This window comes from Pimephales promelas, chromosome 25, assembly GCF_988280905.1.
Source record: "Pimephales promelas chromosome 25, fPimPro1.hap1.1, whole genome shotgun sequence".
In the NCBI taxonomy this organism is placed as follows: Eukaryota; Metazoa; Chordata; class Actinopteri; order Cypriniformes; family Leuciscidae; genus Pimephales; species Pimephales promelas.
In genome coordinates, this window is record NC_142793.1 from 9188647 (window position 1) to 9204499 (window position 15853).

Sequence of the window (15853 nt, forward strand, 5' to 3'; positions counted from 1 at the left end):
TCCTCCCTGTCATGGCCGCCAGTCTAGAGTCTCGTTCCGCCGAGATCATTCTTCCAGAGTCTCTTCATGTCAGTCCTGTAGAGCCTGAGACTGTTCACGTCAAGCCTGCCATGCCTGAGCTTCATGTCAGTCCTGCCGAGCATGAGACTGTTCACATCATGCCTGCCCAGCCAGAGATTGTTTGTGTCATGCCTGCCCAGCCAGAGACTGTTCAAGCCAGGTCAGCCACACCTGAGAGTTCGTCTACAGCCAATATGGCCACCACCACGCCTGAGTCTCATCTCGAGATGGCTGTCAATGGCTGTCAATGCCTTGGTCTCATCCCGACATAGTCGCCACGCCTGAGTCTCGTCCCGACATGGCCACTACACCTGAGTCTCGTCCCGAGATGGCCATCACACCTGAGTCTCGTCCTGAGATGGCCATCACACCTGAGTCTCGTCCTGAGATGGCCCCCACGCCTGAGTCTCGTCCTGAGATGGCCACCACACCTGAGTCTCATCCCGAGATGGCCACCACACCTGAGTCTCGTCCTGAGATGGCCACCACGCCTGAGTCTCGTCCCGAGATGGCCACCACACCTGAGTCTCTTCCCGAGATGGCCACCACGCCTGAGTCTCGTCCCGAGATGGCCACCACGCCTGAGTCTCGTCCCGAGATGGCCACCACGCCTGAGTCTCATCCCGAGATGGCCACCACACCTGAGTCTCGTCCTGAGATGGCCACCACGCCTGAGTCTTGTCCTGAGATGGCCACCACACCTGAGTCTTGTCCCGAGATGGCCACCACGCCTGAGTCTCGTCCTGAGATGGCCACCACACCTGAGTCTCGTCCTGAGATGGCCACCACGCCTGAGTCTCGTCCCGAGATGGCCACCACGCCTGAGTCTCATCCCGAGATGGCCACCACACCTGAGTCTCGTCCCGAGATGGCCACCACGCCTGAGTCTCATCCCGAGATGGCCACCACACCTGAGTCTCGTCCTGAGATGGCCACCACGCCTGAGTCTTGTCCTGAGATGGCCACCACACCTGAGTCTTGTCCCGAGATGGCCACCACGCCTGAGTCTCATCCCGAGATGGCCACCACGCCTGAGTCTCGTCCCGAGATGGCCACCACGCCTGAGTCTCATCCCGAGATGGCCACCACGCCTGAGTCTCGTCCCGAGATGGCCACCACGCCTGAGTCTCGTCTCAAGATGGCCACCACGCCTGAGTCTCGTCCCGAAATAGCCACCACGCCTGAGTCTCGTCTCAAGATGGCCACCACGCCTGAGTCTCGTCCCGAGATGGCCACCACGCCTGAGTCTCGTCCCGAGATGACCACCACGCCTGAGTCTCGTCCCGAAATGGCCACCACGCCTGAGTCTCGTCTCAAGATGGCCACCACGCCTGAGTCTCGTCCCGAGATGGGCACCACGCCTGAGTCTCGTCCCGAGATGGCCACCACGCCTGAGTCTCTTCCTGAGATGGCCCCCACGTCTGAGTCTCGTCCCGAGATGGCCACCACACCTGAGTCTCATCCCGAGATGGCCACCGCACCTGAGTCTCGTCCTGAGATGGCCACCACGCCTGAGTCTCGTCCCGAGATGGCCACCACACCTGAGTCTCTTCCCGAGATGGCCACCACGCCTGAGTCTCGTCCCGAGATGGCCACCACGCCTGAGTCTCATCCCGAGATGGCCACCACACCTGAGTCTCGTCCTGAGATGGCCACCACGCCTGAGTCTTGTCCTGAGATGGCCACCACACCTGAGTCTTGTCCCGAGATGGCCACCACGCCTGAGTCTCGTTCTGAGATGGCCACCACACCTGAGTCTCATCCCGAGATGGCCACAGTCTCGTCCCGAGATGGCCACCACGCCTGAGTCTCGTCTCAAGATGGCCACCACGCCTGAGTCTCGTCCCGAAATAGCCACCACGCCTGAGTCTCGTCTCAAGATGGCCACCACGCCTGAGTCTCGTCCCGAGATGGGCACCACGCCTGAGTCTCGTCCCGAGATGGCCACCACGCCTGAGTCTCGTCCCGAGATGACCACCTCGCCTAAATCTCGTCCCGAAATGGCCACCACGCCTGAGTCTCGTCTCAAGATGGCCACCACGCCTGAGTCTCGTCCCGAGATGGGCACCACGCCTGAGTCTCGTCCCGAGATGGCCACCACGCCTGAGTCTCTTCCTGAGATGGCCCCCACGCCTGAGTCTCGTCCCGAGATGGCCACCACACCTGAGTCTCATCCCGAGATGGCCACCGCACCTGAGTTTCGTCCTGAGATGGCCACCACGCCTGAGTCTCGTCCCGAGATGGCCACCACACCTGAGTCTCTTCCCGAGGTGGCCACCACGCCTTAGTCTCATCCCCAGATGGCCACCACACCTGAGTCTTGTCCTGAGATGGCCACCACACCTGAGTCTTGTCTGGCCACCACACCTGAGTCTTGTCCTGAAATGGCCACCATGCCTGAGTCTCGTCCTGAGATGGCCACCACGCCTGAGTCTCGTCCCGAGATGGCCACTACACCTGAGTCTCGTCCCGAGATGGCCACCACGCCTGAGTCTCGTCCCGAGATGGCCACCACGCCTGAGTCTCGTCCCGAGATGGGCACCACGCCTGAGTCTCATCCCGAGATGGGCACCACGCCTGAGTCTCGTCCCGAGATGGCCACCACACCTGAGTCTTGTCCTGAGATGGCCACCACACCTGAGTCTCGTCCTGAGATGGCCACCACACCTGAGTCTCATCCCGAGATGGCCACCACGCCTGAGTTTTGTCCTGAGATGGCCACCACACCTGAGTCTCTTCCCGAGATGGCCACCACGCCTGAGTCTCATCCTGAAATGGCCACCATGCCTGAGTCTCGTCCTGAGATGGCCACCACGCCTGAGTCTTGTCCCGAGATGGCCACCACACCTGAGTCTCGTCCCGAGATGGCCACCACGCCTGAGTCTCGTCCCGAGATGGCCACCACGCCTGAGTCTCGTCCCGAGATGGGCACCACGCCTGAGTCTCATCCCGAGATGGGCACCACGCCTGAGTCTCGTCCCGAGATGGCCACCACGCCTGAGTCTCGTCCCGAGATGGGCACCACGCCTGAGTCTCATCCCGAGATGGGCACCACGCCTGAGTCTCGTCCCGAGATGGCCACCACACCTGAGTCTTGTCCTGAGATGGCCACCACACCTGAGTCTCGTCCTGAGATGGCCACCACACCTGAGTCTCATCCCGAGATGGCCACCACGCCTGAGTCTTGTCCTGAGATGGCCACCACACCTGAGTCTCTTCCCGAGATGGCCACCACGCCTGAGTCTCATCCTGAAATGGCCACCTTGCCTGAGTCTCGTCCTGAGATGGCCACCACACCTGAGTCTCGTCCTGAGATGGCCACCACACCTGAGTCTCATCCCGAGATGGCCACCACGCCTGAGTCTTGTCCTGAGATGGCCACCACACCTGAGTCTCTTCCCGAGATGGCCACCACGCCTGAGTCTCATCCTGAAATGGCCACCTTGCCTGAGTCTCGTCCTGAGATGGCCACCACGCCTGAGTCTCGTCCCGAGATGGCCACCACACCTGAGTCTCGTCCCGAGATGGCCACCACGCCTGAGTCTCGTCCCGAGATGGCCACCACGCCTGAATCTCGTCCCGAGTTGGGCACCACGTCTGAGTCTCATCCCGAGATGGGCACCACGCCTGAGTCTCGTCCCGAGATGGGCACCACGCCTGAGTCTCGTCCCGAGATGGCCACCACGCCTGAGTCTCTTCCCGAGATGGCCACCACGCCTGAGTCTCATCCTGAAATGGCCACCACACCTTAGTCTCGTCCTGAGATGGCCACCACACCTTAGTCTCGTCCCGAGATGGCCACCACACCTGAGTCTCGTCCCGAGATGGCCACCACACCTGAGTCTCGTCCCGAGATGGCCACCACGCCTGAGTCTCGTCCCGAGATGGCCACCACGCCTGAGTCTCGTCCCGAGATGGGCACCACGCCTGAGTCTCATCCCGAGATGGCCACCACGCCTGAGTCTCGTCCCGAGATGACCACCACGCCTGAGTCTCGTCCCGAAATAGCCACCACGCCTGAGTCTCGTCTCAAGATGGCCACCACGCCTGAGTCTCGTCCCGAAATAGCCACCACGCCTGAGTCTCGTCTCAAGATGGCCACCACACCTGAGTCTCGTCCCGAGATGGGCACCACGCCTGAGTCTCGTCCCGAGATGGCCACCACGCCTGAGTCTCGTCCCGAGATGACCACCACGCCTGAGTCTCGTCCCGAAATAGCCACCACGCCTGAGTCTCGTCGCAAGATGGCCACCACGCCTGAGTCTCGTCCCGAGATGGGCACCACGCCTGAGTCTCGTCCTGAGATGGCCACCACGCCTGAGTCTCATCCCGAGATGGCCACCACACCTGAGTCTCGTCCCAAGATGGCCACCACACCTGAGTCTCGTCCCAAGATGGCCACCACGCCTGAGTCTCGTCCCGAGATGGCCACCACACCTGAGTCTCATCCTGAAATGGCCACCATCCCCATTCACACGGATCCAAAAAAACTTTGTATTCTTCTGCCAGGCCGTTAGATGGCGATGAAACACTATAGACTGAACAAGTAATATGCATGTGCATGATGTCATCGTTTTGAGAAATTTGTGTTTTTGTTGTTTACACGGAAACCGTATTCAAAAACTTGCACTTTGAAACGTTTTCAAAAGTCACCCAAAAATGCTGTTGTCGTGTAATCAAACAGGCAAATCGCACACATTTTTTTTTAACGTTTTTAGTTGAAAACGGTGTTGTGTAAACAGCCCCTAAGATTAACAAGGGAAACATAATGGTCGACAGCTGAACGTCAGCAGTAACTAAGGAGACTAGTTAGGAAATAATCAATGCTAAGCTGAACTGAAGCACAAGAAACAAACATATATAAACAAAAAGGCTAACTTTTTATGTGATATGATGAATTTTCTTAAAGCATGGCTTGCCCAATATTTCCTCAAGACAAGACTGAGGTCATTGTTTTCGGCCTAAATGAAAACTCTCAGTGTATAAGTCCAGAGTTAAAGAGTCTATCGGCTTTTAAATCCCCAGGTTCCGGAACTTGGGGTTCTTGTAGACCAGCCTTTAAAATTTGACAAACAGATCTCATGCATAATCAGTTCTGGTTTCTATCAACTTCGTCTATTGGCTAAAATCAAAGGCTTTCTCACCTCCACCCCATTCCTCTATTGTGTTGCAAGCCGTAGAGCATCCGGCTGAGTTTGCTGGTTCTTCTCATGGGGGACCGAGCATAATATCACACTTAATATCTTTCTCACACATCAAAAATAGGTTTTGTCCTACATACACACACTTATTTTTTCATTTGCGGTGGAGGACGGATGGGTGATGCTACTTTCTTCTGGGGTGGTTGAATAACAAGCAAGTGAAGTGATGTGATTTAAGAGAAGATGAAACAGTCTATAAAAGAGGTAGAAGGAGATGGTCCATCAGAAAGAGTGATAAAGAGACAGACAGTACCTACACTTGTCCATGCACGATGCAACGATACCAGTACCAAGTCCAATACAGCACGTGTGTACTTATACTCATACTGAAACCATGCAGCGTAATGTGTACAGTACCTTGTTTGTGTCCAGACATTAGAACAAAAAGAGATTTAGAGATATCAGAGATTAAAGATTTCTATGATTGATTTCTATATATTATCATTATGTTCACAACTTACTGTAAATACTGTAATTACTTTCATGAGCTCATTGTTTCTGCCTAAAATTAAAACATGTTAGCTAACTGCATGTTGCCTTTCAGTCATTCGACTTTCGACTTTATGTCAGAACTGAACTGAACGAATTAGCATCTAGCCTGAGAGTTAGTGTATAGTATTGACTCCATCCTAGCAAAGCAGGATCTACCACAGAGACCCTCCATATGTAGCGCTCCCCTAATGGTCATATGTGTGACTCCACGCGTTACCTCCCTATGGCCAGAATCGGGTATCTGTAGCGTCCATTTCCGTTTGGAATAGGCACACTTCCCCAGTGTTATCCAGTAGTCAGAGTACACTAAGTAAAACAACATATGATTTCTGTATAACATGTGGATCCCTACATTATTACAGGAAAATGTCATGTGATGATTGTGCCACTGCACAGAAGTGGTTTTAAATGTGCACAGTAGATGAAATAACAATAGCGAAATAGTGAACAGAAGCTCGTACTAAATTTTAATGTCCCCCTGTAGTCAATAATTTTATCCCTTAAAAGTCATCTTTAATCACCAAAATTACATTTTTAAAAGTTTTTCCTTTATAGCTTGAATGTAACTCTATTAACTCTATTAATTATATTTTATGACTAGGTGAAACAATCCCCTGTTTAAGACCTATAAGTGGCGATGATGCATCCATCTAACACAGATCATATAACTGATCATATAACAAAGTCATATAACTGACATCTTGGGACTTCTTTTGACCATAAGTCAACATCTGCCTTTTTAGGGTACCCTTAAACGTCGGTTAAATGATGATCCCGGGCCGTCATACAACTGACGCTTTACCTTTAACGTCGGTTAGGTGAGGTTTAGGTGTAGGTTTAGGTCTGGGGTAGGGTTAGGATCCGATAACGTCATCTAACCGACGTTTAAGGGTACCCTAAAAAGGCGGATGTTGACGTATGGTCAAAAGACGTCCCAAAACGTCAGTTATATGACGTCTTGGGATGAGACTGTGCTGATCCATCGGAGTGGTTTCCTCTCTGTGGTGGTGACAGGTTTAAGGTCTGAGTGGTAACAATGTATCCATCGGAGTGATTTCCACACTGTGGTGATGGTTTAGTGGGATGAGAATGGGGGTTATAAGCTTCATTGGGGTCATCAGGTGGGCACCCCCTGTTGGAGTCTCCCCTTTTTACCCATATACATTCACATTTATTCATTTAGCTGATGCTTTTATCCAAAGCGACTTACAATTGCTATATACGTCAGAGGTCGCACGCCTCTAGAGCAACTAGGGTTTAAGTGTCTTGCTCAGAGACACATTGGTGTCTCACAGTGGATTCGAACCCGGGTCTCTCACGGCAAAGGCATGTGTCTTACCCACTGCGCCATCACTACCCCCTAGAAAGGTAATTTTCGCTGCGAGCAGGGTCTCTATCGGCTTCTTCTGCTGCACCTGAGAGGGCTTTGATGGTTTGGCGTAGGGTTTGGCCCCACACTCGCAGTTCGTTAAGCAGCCTGATGTTTGACTTGCCCACAAAGCCTCTGCAGCCGACTTTCACTGGGCAAACCTTGGATTTCCATCCGCGTTGCTCAGCATCAGCTGCCAATTCGGTGTACTTAAGTCTCTTGCACTCAAATGCCTCCTCCACAGCAGCCTCCCAGGAAATGGTAAGCTCTATTATGTACACGATGTGGAGTGATTGGGACCACAGCACGAGGTCTGGTCTTAGGTTCGTTGTGGCAAACTCAGAAGGGAAGTAAAGCCTTTGGTTCAAATCTGCCACCAAGTTGCAGTCTCGAGCCTTTTCAAACTGGCCAACACTATCTCACGACCAATTCGTACGAATTCGACGCATGATTAAAAAGTGGCTAATTCGTAACAATTCATACGACCTCACTCGTACTAATTCGTACGATTTGTCTAAACCCACGCGATGGTTATGTTTAGGGGCGGGGTCAGGGGTAGGTCATTCGTATGAATTCATACGAATTGGCCAATTCGTAAAATATGTACGATTTAGCAAAATCGTATTAATTCGTACGAGTGAGGTCGTATGAATTGTTACGAATTAGCCACTTTTTAATCATTCGTCGAATTCGTACGACTTGGTCGTGAGATCGGGTTGAACTGGCCAATAATTGTTGTTGTATTTCCTTTGGCTGTCTTTACCCCTTCTCGAATGAACTCCCTTCCCTGGTCTACCTGCTCTGTGTCCTTGTGGGTGGCATGGTACCAATGTCCAAGACTCTTGACTGGCTTCCCTGCCACAGTTGGTATAGGCTCCTTGCCCACTAGTGATGCGCGGGTCGGCTTTTATGAAATTATTTGGCCCGCCCCAGTCCGCACCGCACCACTGTCTCTATTTTTACAACCCGCCCTGCCCTGTACCGCATCCGCGACCGTTAAAAAGACATAATGTAATTGAAAACAGCCTTTATTTCAGCCTGAAAGTGCTTGGAAACATATCGCCCTGTAAACTGGCAACAACAGACGATTATGAATATGAACCATAAATCTGGTCATATTAATAAACATTTTTAACATTTACAAAGCAGCATTTGTATTCATCTAATAGGCTAAACCATTTTTTATTACTTAGATCCCCACAAATATGTCTTGACATGCAGGAAGAAGTGCCCATTTTGTGGCGCTACTGTTTGTATATTTTTCACACGAGTTGCACTTCAGGTAGCCGATTACTGTTGTCTCCTGCTGCAACTACCTCTGAGAACCACTCCCAAACATTAGATTTAGCAGCCTGACCTTTTTTTCATTTTAATCATGTATATTCCCGACTTCAATTTCTCCCGCACCTCGTCTTCCATCTTCACTTTTCTCCGTTGTTGTTGTTGTCGCAGCTGTCGGTGGGAGCTGCTTGGCGCGCCGCTTTCGTGACGTGTCACATGACACCAAAGTTTTGGGAACCTCACGCAAGTTACGTTGCTACGGCAATCGTATTATAACCTTATCAAATAACCTTATACAATATGAAAATAGATATTCCCAAATATTCAATATAGACTGGAAATAGGCACGCAAAAATTTAATTAAAAAAATAATAATTATTGACCCGCCCCAACACACCCCGCAGATAAAGTTACAATTTCTTTACCCGCCCCAACCCGACCCGCGGGTTACGAGTCGACCCGCGCATCACTATTGCCCACATAAAACCGCTGTTCCGACAGCTTTCCCTTGACGACTGAAATGCTCCTGGACTTGCATGGCTTTACTTTTTTAGGGGCGGCAGTGGCTCAGTGGCTCAGATACAGTTCCCCTCAGTTGCCAATCGTCTCCCACTCTTTTTTTCTCATAGGATTTTGTCCACTTGACCATTTAATATACGCAGTTCTATGAATTAGAAAATTAGCTCTGCCTCCACTAAAGTGCAATGCTTAATGTAATAAACTGAAAAGTTTTTGGAGCAAATACACTTGCTAAAAGAAAACAGAATGTGTTTGCAGGGTCAAACAAAACATGGACTGGATTTTACATTACATGGATGGATTGGACTGAATATATATTTTTCCCCTTTTCAAATTAAAGATGTTTTAATGATTTAATAGCACTGACAGTCCAGGCATTTACATTTCAGAACACGCTTCCACAAACCAAAACATCTACTTTAGAATATTTCAAACTTCATTTCCATGAGCTGATTCGTTCCAAAACTAAAATGTGGTTCCTTTGTTCCGACAACATGAATGGAATAAATAAAGTAAATAACAACTAAAACATTGCAGATATGAAATCACAGACATGTGTTGCAATGTAACAAAACGGTAACAAAGACTAAGAGGCGTACTCTGAGGTCTCCCAAATTACCTGGAGAGTACACTATAGTGGAGTTCAGGGTCAGAAAATATCTAGGGCTCTGGGCAAAAATGCCACCAAAAGTTATGAAAATGGCCCAGATATGAGTTATGTGGGGACAAAATTGTTCTCCATGGTGAAATCCATAGTTTTATTTTGTATCATTATTTGTTTAGTATTGATTTAGTACCTCTGCAGACACCATTATGACCTAAAAAAAATGATCCAACACAGAATTTTCAGAAAATCTCAACACATCTAATCTGTTGTTAAGTGCATGTTATTTTGGGGGAAACAACTAATCAAAATTCTCCTAGAAATCAAATCCAGGGCCAAAATATTGCTCCTTATTAAAAAAAGGTCAATTTATAACACTGTTATGGTTGCAATTGAACAGGTAAAGACTGCTTTACAGACTTGTAAAGTAGCCAAACACAGATAGTTATTTATATTTTTTGTAATTAGATGTATTAATTTATTTACAAAATCAATATCTAAATCACCTAACATGTTCGATTAAAAAAAAAAATCTTTGATTGACATTGATTGAAGGGGAAGTAATTAATAGTTATTAATAAAAAAAAATATGTCCAATGTATTCCAGTTGTTACATTAAAGTGTTATTTTTACCTCATTTAACCAAAGAATGTAAGTTCCTTGGTATAAATTTGTGCATTTAGTATGATTCAGTGATGTTAAAATAATATTTTTAACTTGAATAAAACTAGTACATTTAGGTGTTAACATCAGTGCATGTAAAGTGACCAAACACAATGAACGCTATCCATGACAATGATTCATTCATTCAAATAAATTATTACTAGCAGACAGACTCAAAATACCTCAACTCAATGCTGCAGGTCACCCGCTCTTAAAACTCGGTATTTTTCTCTCTCGGGGCGACTGAATGGAGTGTTTTCAAAAACAGACATTACCAAAACATTCAGTTTCTTTAGCCTCTATTATCAATCCTCAGAATAACCCGTGGACTGAAAAGACCTGTATAAATTGATTTACCAAAAGTGGACAATAACAGCTGTTTTGGAAGTTCAGATAATGGATAGTGAAGGATGCATGATTGCACATGTTTAGATTGAATAAACAGACCATGAATCGAAAAGCACTATGTGGTCTGAAATGCATTAAGAATCGTTTCTGAAGCTCAGAGTGCTAGAGTTTCTCCTTTTTTGTGTTTAAGGACTTTAATTTTGATATGTATTTTCTGTTCCAATTGCTCCATTGTTTCACCAGTTTTTAATTCCTCTTTGCTTTTGCTGTGCCCCCTTTATTCATGGTCATAGTTACCCTTGTTTGTTCCCATAGTGATTCATTTCCCTCACCTGTCCCTTGTTAGCCCATTGATATCTTGAGTATATAAATCCCAGTGTTTTCTGTGTTCATTGTCAGCTCTCGTCCTTTTTATGGCTGTAATGCTGGTGGCTTTACTGAGTTCTTGTGTTGAGCTGTGTATATTTTTGTTATTTTATTATTAAAAACTACTATCAGCATTTAGATCCATCTCTTGGTCTCAGAGTTACAATCAGCTTGAGTTTAGCCAATTCAAAACTCACCCCGACTTCAACGTGATCCGAGCCTTTGTCGTCCTGCTTGTGGAGAATCTCAAAGTAGTATCGTCTGGAGGCCATGAGACTAAAGGGGAAAGAACGAACATGGAATCTTAATGTCTTTCATTTGTAAGTCCTGTATTTGTATTATTATCATATCATATTTTATCTTATCTAATATTGTAACATCATACCATATCTTTTTATAACTTATATATTTATAACTTTTATTCTTATAATTGGAAAAATAGGTAACTTTGGAAACTCAAAAAGTACTAAATATAAAACCACACGTTTGCATGCATTTCACAATGCCTTCAACCTTACACTCATAATTTATAGTCTGAGCTATTTGCTTTAAATTGCAATCAAGTCACCTTTATAAATTGTTTCAAAGCAGCTTTACAGAGATAAACAGGAAAGTAATGATCAATGAAGCAAACACAATTCAATTAAAAAAAGGAACGGATACTCAAATGGGCCACATCTGCTGTTAGACCAGCACAATTAGAGGCCTGCTTGATTTCACACCTTATTACACCTCCAAATGTGACACGTTAAAAAACATCACACAGAGGTGTGACTCGATCTGTCAATCTCCTATCAATACAGCACTCCTGTCATTTACAGAGAAAATAACAGTATTTAAACACAGCCAACATCTTTGGGGTGAGGCTCCATATTATATTTACATGCACAAATTATTTTATATTTGTTTTATTTTCGGTGCCCTGCCAATTTGAGAGATGATATTTGCAACATGAGGCTCCTGATGAGTAAATTTGCTCATGAATATTCATGAGCGTGGCTAATGCATGAGACATAATTCTGCTCAGATGCTAACGTAAATGTCTTGTTTGCTCCAGTGAGCCTATGAAATACCGAGCGCAAAGAGAAAGAGGGAGAACAGATTTGAAAAGCCAGAGAAATGAAGAAACCAACTACCTATAGCGGCTCTATAATGCAGGATTTAAATTATAACTGATAAAAAAGACCAATATAATATATAATAAATAAGCTACTTAATCATAAACACTCACCTAAAGGATTATTAGGAACACCATACTAATAGTGTGTTTGACCATCTTTTGCCTTCAGAACTGCGTTAATTATATGTGGCATTGATTCAACAAGGTGCTGAAAGCATTCTTTAGAAATGTTGGCCCATATTGATAGGATAGCATCTTGCAGTTGATGGAGATTTGTAGGATGCACATCCAGGGCACGAAGCTCCCGTTCCACCGCATCCCAAAGATGCTCTATTGGGTTGAGATCTGGTGACTGTGGGGCCATTTTAGTACAGTGAACTCATTGTCATGTTCAAGAAACCAATTTGAAATGATTTGATCTTTGTGACATGGTGCATTATCCTGCTGGAAGTAGCCATCAGAGGATGGGTACATGGTGGCCATAAAAAGGGATGGACGTGGTCAGAAACAATGCTCAGGTAGGCCGTGGCATTTAAATGATGCCCAATTGGCACTAAGGGGCCTAAAGTGTGCCAAGAAAACATCCCCCACATCATTACACCACCACCACCAGTCTGCACAGCGGTAGCAAGGCATGATGGATCCATGTTCTCATTCTGTTTACGCCAAATTCTGACTCTACCATCTGAATGTCTGAACAGAAATCGAGACTCATCAGACCAGGCAACATTTTTCCAGTCTTCAACTGTCTAATTTTGGTGAGCTCTTGCAAATTGTAGCCTCTTTTTTCTATTTGTAGTGGAGATGAGTGGTACCCGGTGGGGTCTTCTGCTGTTGTAGCCCATCCGCCTTTTGTGGCTTCACAAATGCTTTGCTGAATACCTCGGTTGTAACGAGTGGTTATTTCAGTTAAAGTTGCCCTTCTATCAGCTTGAATCAGTCGGCCCATTCTCCTCTGACCTCCAGCATCAACAAGGCATTTTCGCCCACAGGACTGCCGCATACTGGATGTTTTTCCCTTTTCACACCATTCTTTGTAAACCCTAGAAATGGTTATGAGTGAAAATACCAGTAACTGAGCAGATTGTGAAATACTCAGACAGGCCCGTCTGGCACCAACAACCATGCCACGCTCAAAAATGCTTAAATCACCTTTCTTTCCCATTCTGACATTCAGTTTGGAGTTCAGGAGATTGCCTTGACCAGGACCACACCCCTAAATGCATTGATAAGAAATTTAACAGGTGTTCCCAATAATCCTTTAGGTGTGAGTGTGTTATATATATATATATATATATATAATGAATATGTGTCAGACAATGGTTGAATGTGAAGTAATGTACTGTAAAACTAGTGAAAGAAAGGAAACCATTTAAAACGAATGGAATTGAAGAGACGGAGAGACAAAAAAGAGAAACCTCTAAAGCATGTGAATGAACGAGAAATACAGGAAGTGTGATAAAGTCTGCGTTAAAAGTAGAAAATAGACCCTCTCAGTGGGAATCCGTAAAATTCTCAAGAGCGTGAGTGGGCCGAAAGCTCTCAGATTGAGAATTACGGTCAGAGGATGGTGTCGGTGGCAGTGCAATTTCCTCAACTTCACACCGACTGATTCGCTCTGCCCGTCTTATATTCCACACTACAATCAATCACAGCAGGTGTGCCGGCTTCGTGCCAAAACAAAGAGGACCTTCATAACGTGGAATGGGATGCAGGAAATAGGAAGACCTTTCACTCCTCAGTTCAGAAACCTATAGTGAGCTTCCCAGCTAGGCAACATTTTTAGGCCTTTAAAGATGAACTGAACTGAAATTTGAAAAAAGGTGACATAACAGATGTATTTTATTAATTATCATTGGTACAATTTTTAAAATGGCATAATTTGTTAAAAGGGATAAAATGGTACATTGAAAGTGTTGTTTTTGTTACACGGGCGCCGCCATGTTGGATTTCAACATTCGACTACGTCACTGGCATGGTAAGCCACTCCGCTGCCTACCCGCACCAGCAGAACAGCTGTAGCTTGTAAACAGTCTGAGGCGCGCTGACATGGCTGAAGAAACAGAATTTTTAGCGACACACTATCTAGAGATATGTACTTTCGTCAATGAGTACATGAAACGTCTGACAATGTCTGCATTAAATGTTTTATTTACACAAGTTACAAGTTCAACACATCACGTTAACGTTACTCGAATCCTTGATATTCGGCTGAGGGGAAAAGATTCCTGATATATAGTTCACGGTAAAGGATGGGATTCTCCTTTCTAAATGCACCCTCGCCCATAGAGTGAACTGCCAGTACGCTGTTAATCTAAACAGTCTGAGAAAAGTCTGAGAAAACAAGTTAGCCCAGCCTAGTCGCCTATTCGTAAAATACCCTGCTACTGATGGGGCGCTCGCGTCTCAGCTCGGACATCCATTAGAGACAGCATAGCCTCCCCCAACACGTTTCTCTCACCGAACAGCATCCGAAATGAACGGTGCATGGTGATGCATTTTTCGCCGATCAATAAATGTTCCAGGTTGACCTCTCTGCAAAAGATCGACTCCTGTGCAGTATGCATACTCCACAGCGCTCGCGCCCACACTCACTTCTCCCCAAACGATCCTGTACTGTAAGTGAAGCCTAAAACTGATCGTCCTCCATGTGGTGGTAGTCAGACACTACCGGCCTGTCCCTCGCGGACTCAAATGCGTAATCCATGCCGTTAAAAGTGCTCATTTTCGTCAGTGTATATAGGACCTGCAGCTGTTGTCTATGGCGCTCCGCGGGTCCTACCATGCCAGTGACGTCATCGAAATTGCCAGCGCTAACAAGCGCAATTTTGCGTTGCTTATAAAAAGCTATATTAATATTTTTTATTAAAATGTTTAGTGTAATTTACGTTTAATTGTCATAAACAACACGTTTTCATCGTCGAATTTTTTCAGTTCAGTTCATCTTTAAACCATAAAAAAAAAGTCTAAGACCAAGTTTATTATGTCTCATCCAAGACTACAGAGTAAACTGACCTAGGATGTGTTCAGTACTTCGGAAACTTGTTGCACACAATGTATTTTTAATGCTTTACACCATAGTGAACTGTTAGCTTAGCAACATGCTAAAACCATGCTGACTAAACGCACCATAACACCTTTAGAATCTCTATTAATGCATCTAAAGGGATGATAACATATGACAGTTAGGGTTAGGAAGTTAACTAATGTTCTGTTTCACAAGAATATAGTTTTTTTTTTCCCCCTCCAAGCTCCTACTTGAAAATAAATAACTTCTAGAACGTTGCTCAAAGTCGTATTTCAGACCTTTGAACTCTGGGCACATCGATTTACTTCTGCTTCCAATGAGCATAGCTTACAGAGGAGATAACTTATGTCAAACGTTTAACTGTACATAAATGTATTATACATATTTATTGTTTCACGTCAGCTGTTGCTAGTGAATGCAAGCATTTTGTGTTCACTTCTTTCTGCTTTTGCCATATAAATGACACAAAAACATGAAATGCTCTTGTTTTGTCATTGTGACATCATGTGACCATCTTGTGTAATTTGACTGGAACTCAGTTGGAAATTGGACATTTAGTCTCAGATATGATCAATTCTGACCTCTTCTCGAACGCTGGATAACTATAAGGCTGTTTTGTGATGAAACTGAAGTAGAGACAGATCTTTTATTGTGATGTACACTCGTGGTCGGTGTGGTTTTATCAATCATTGAATGTGAGCTTGCAGTTCATTTTAAAGAGTTTAAACTGAACAAATGATTGGCGAAGTCCGGCGTGAGACATCAGAGAGAAGTTATTTTATCTTAAGAAAAAATAAAATTT

The 15853-nt window shown here is 45.9% G+C and overlaps 1 protein-coding gene and 1 long non-coding RNA gene across 3 annotated transcripts in view; one reads left to right on the forward strand and one right to left on the reverse strand.

The window, feature by feature from the left end:
• Positions 1 to 15853, reverse strand: part of b4galnt4a (beta-1,4-N-acetyl-galactosaminyltransferase 4a) — a 284111-nt gene that overhangs the window by 36678 nt on the left and 231580 nt on the right. For both annotated transcript variants that reach the window (XM_039663140.2, XM_039663139.2), the window contains exon 8: positions 11101 to 11179. In XM_039663140.2, coding sequence (XP_039519074.2) covers positions 11101 to 11179 — 79 coding nt within the window. The remainder of the gene's footprint in view (positions 1 to 11100; positions 11180 to 15853) is intronic.
• Positions 1 to 15853, forward strand: part of LOC148965037 (uncharacterized) — a 73469-nt gene that overhangs the window by 36592 nt on the left and 21024 nt on the right. The window lies entirely within an intron of this gene.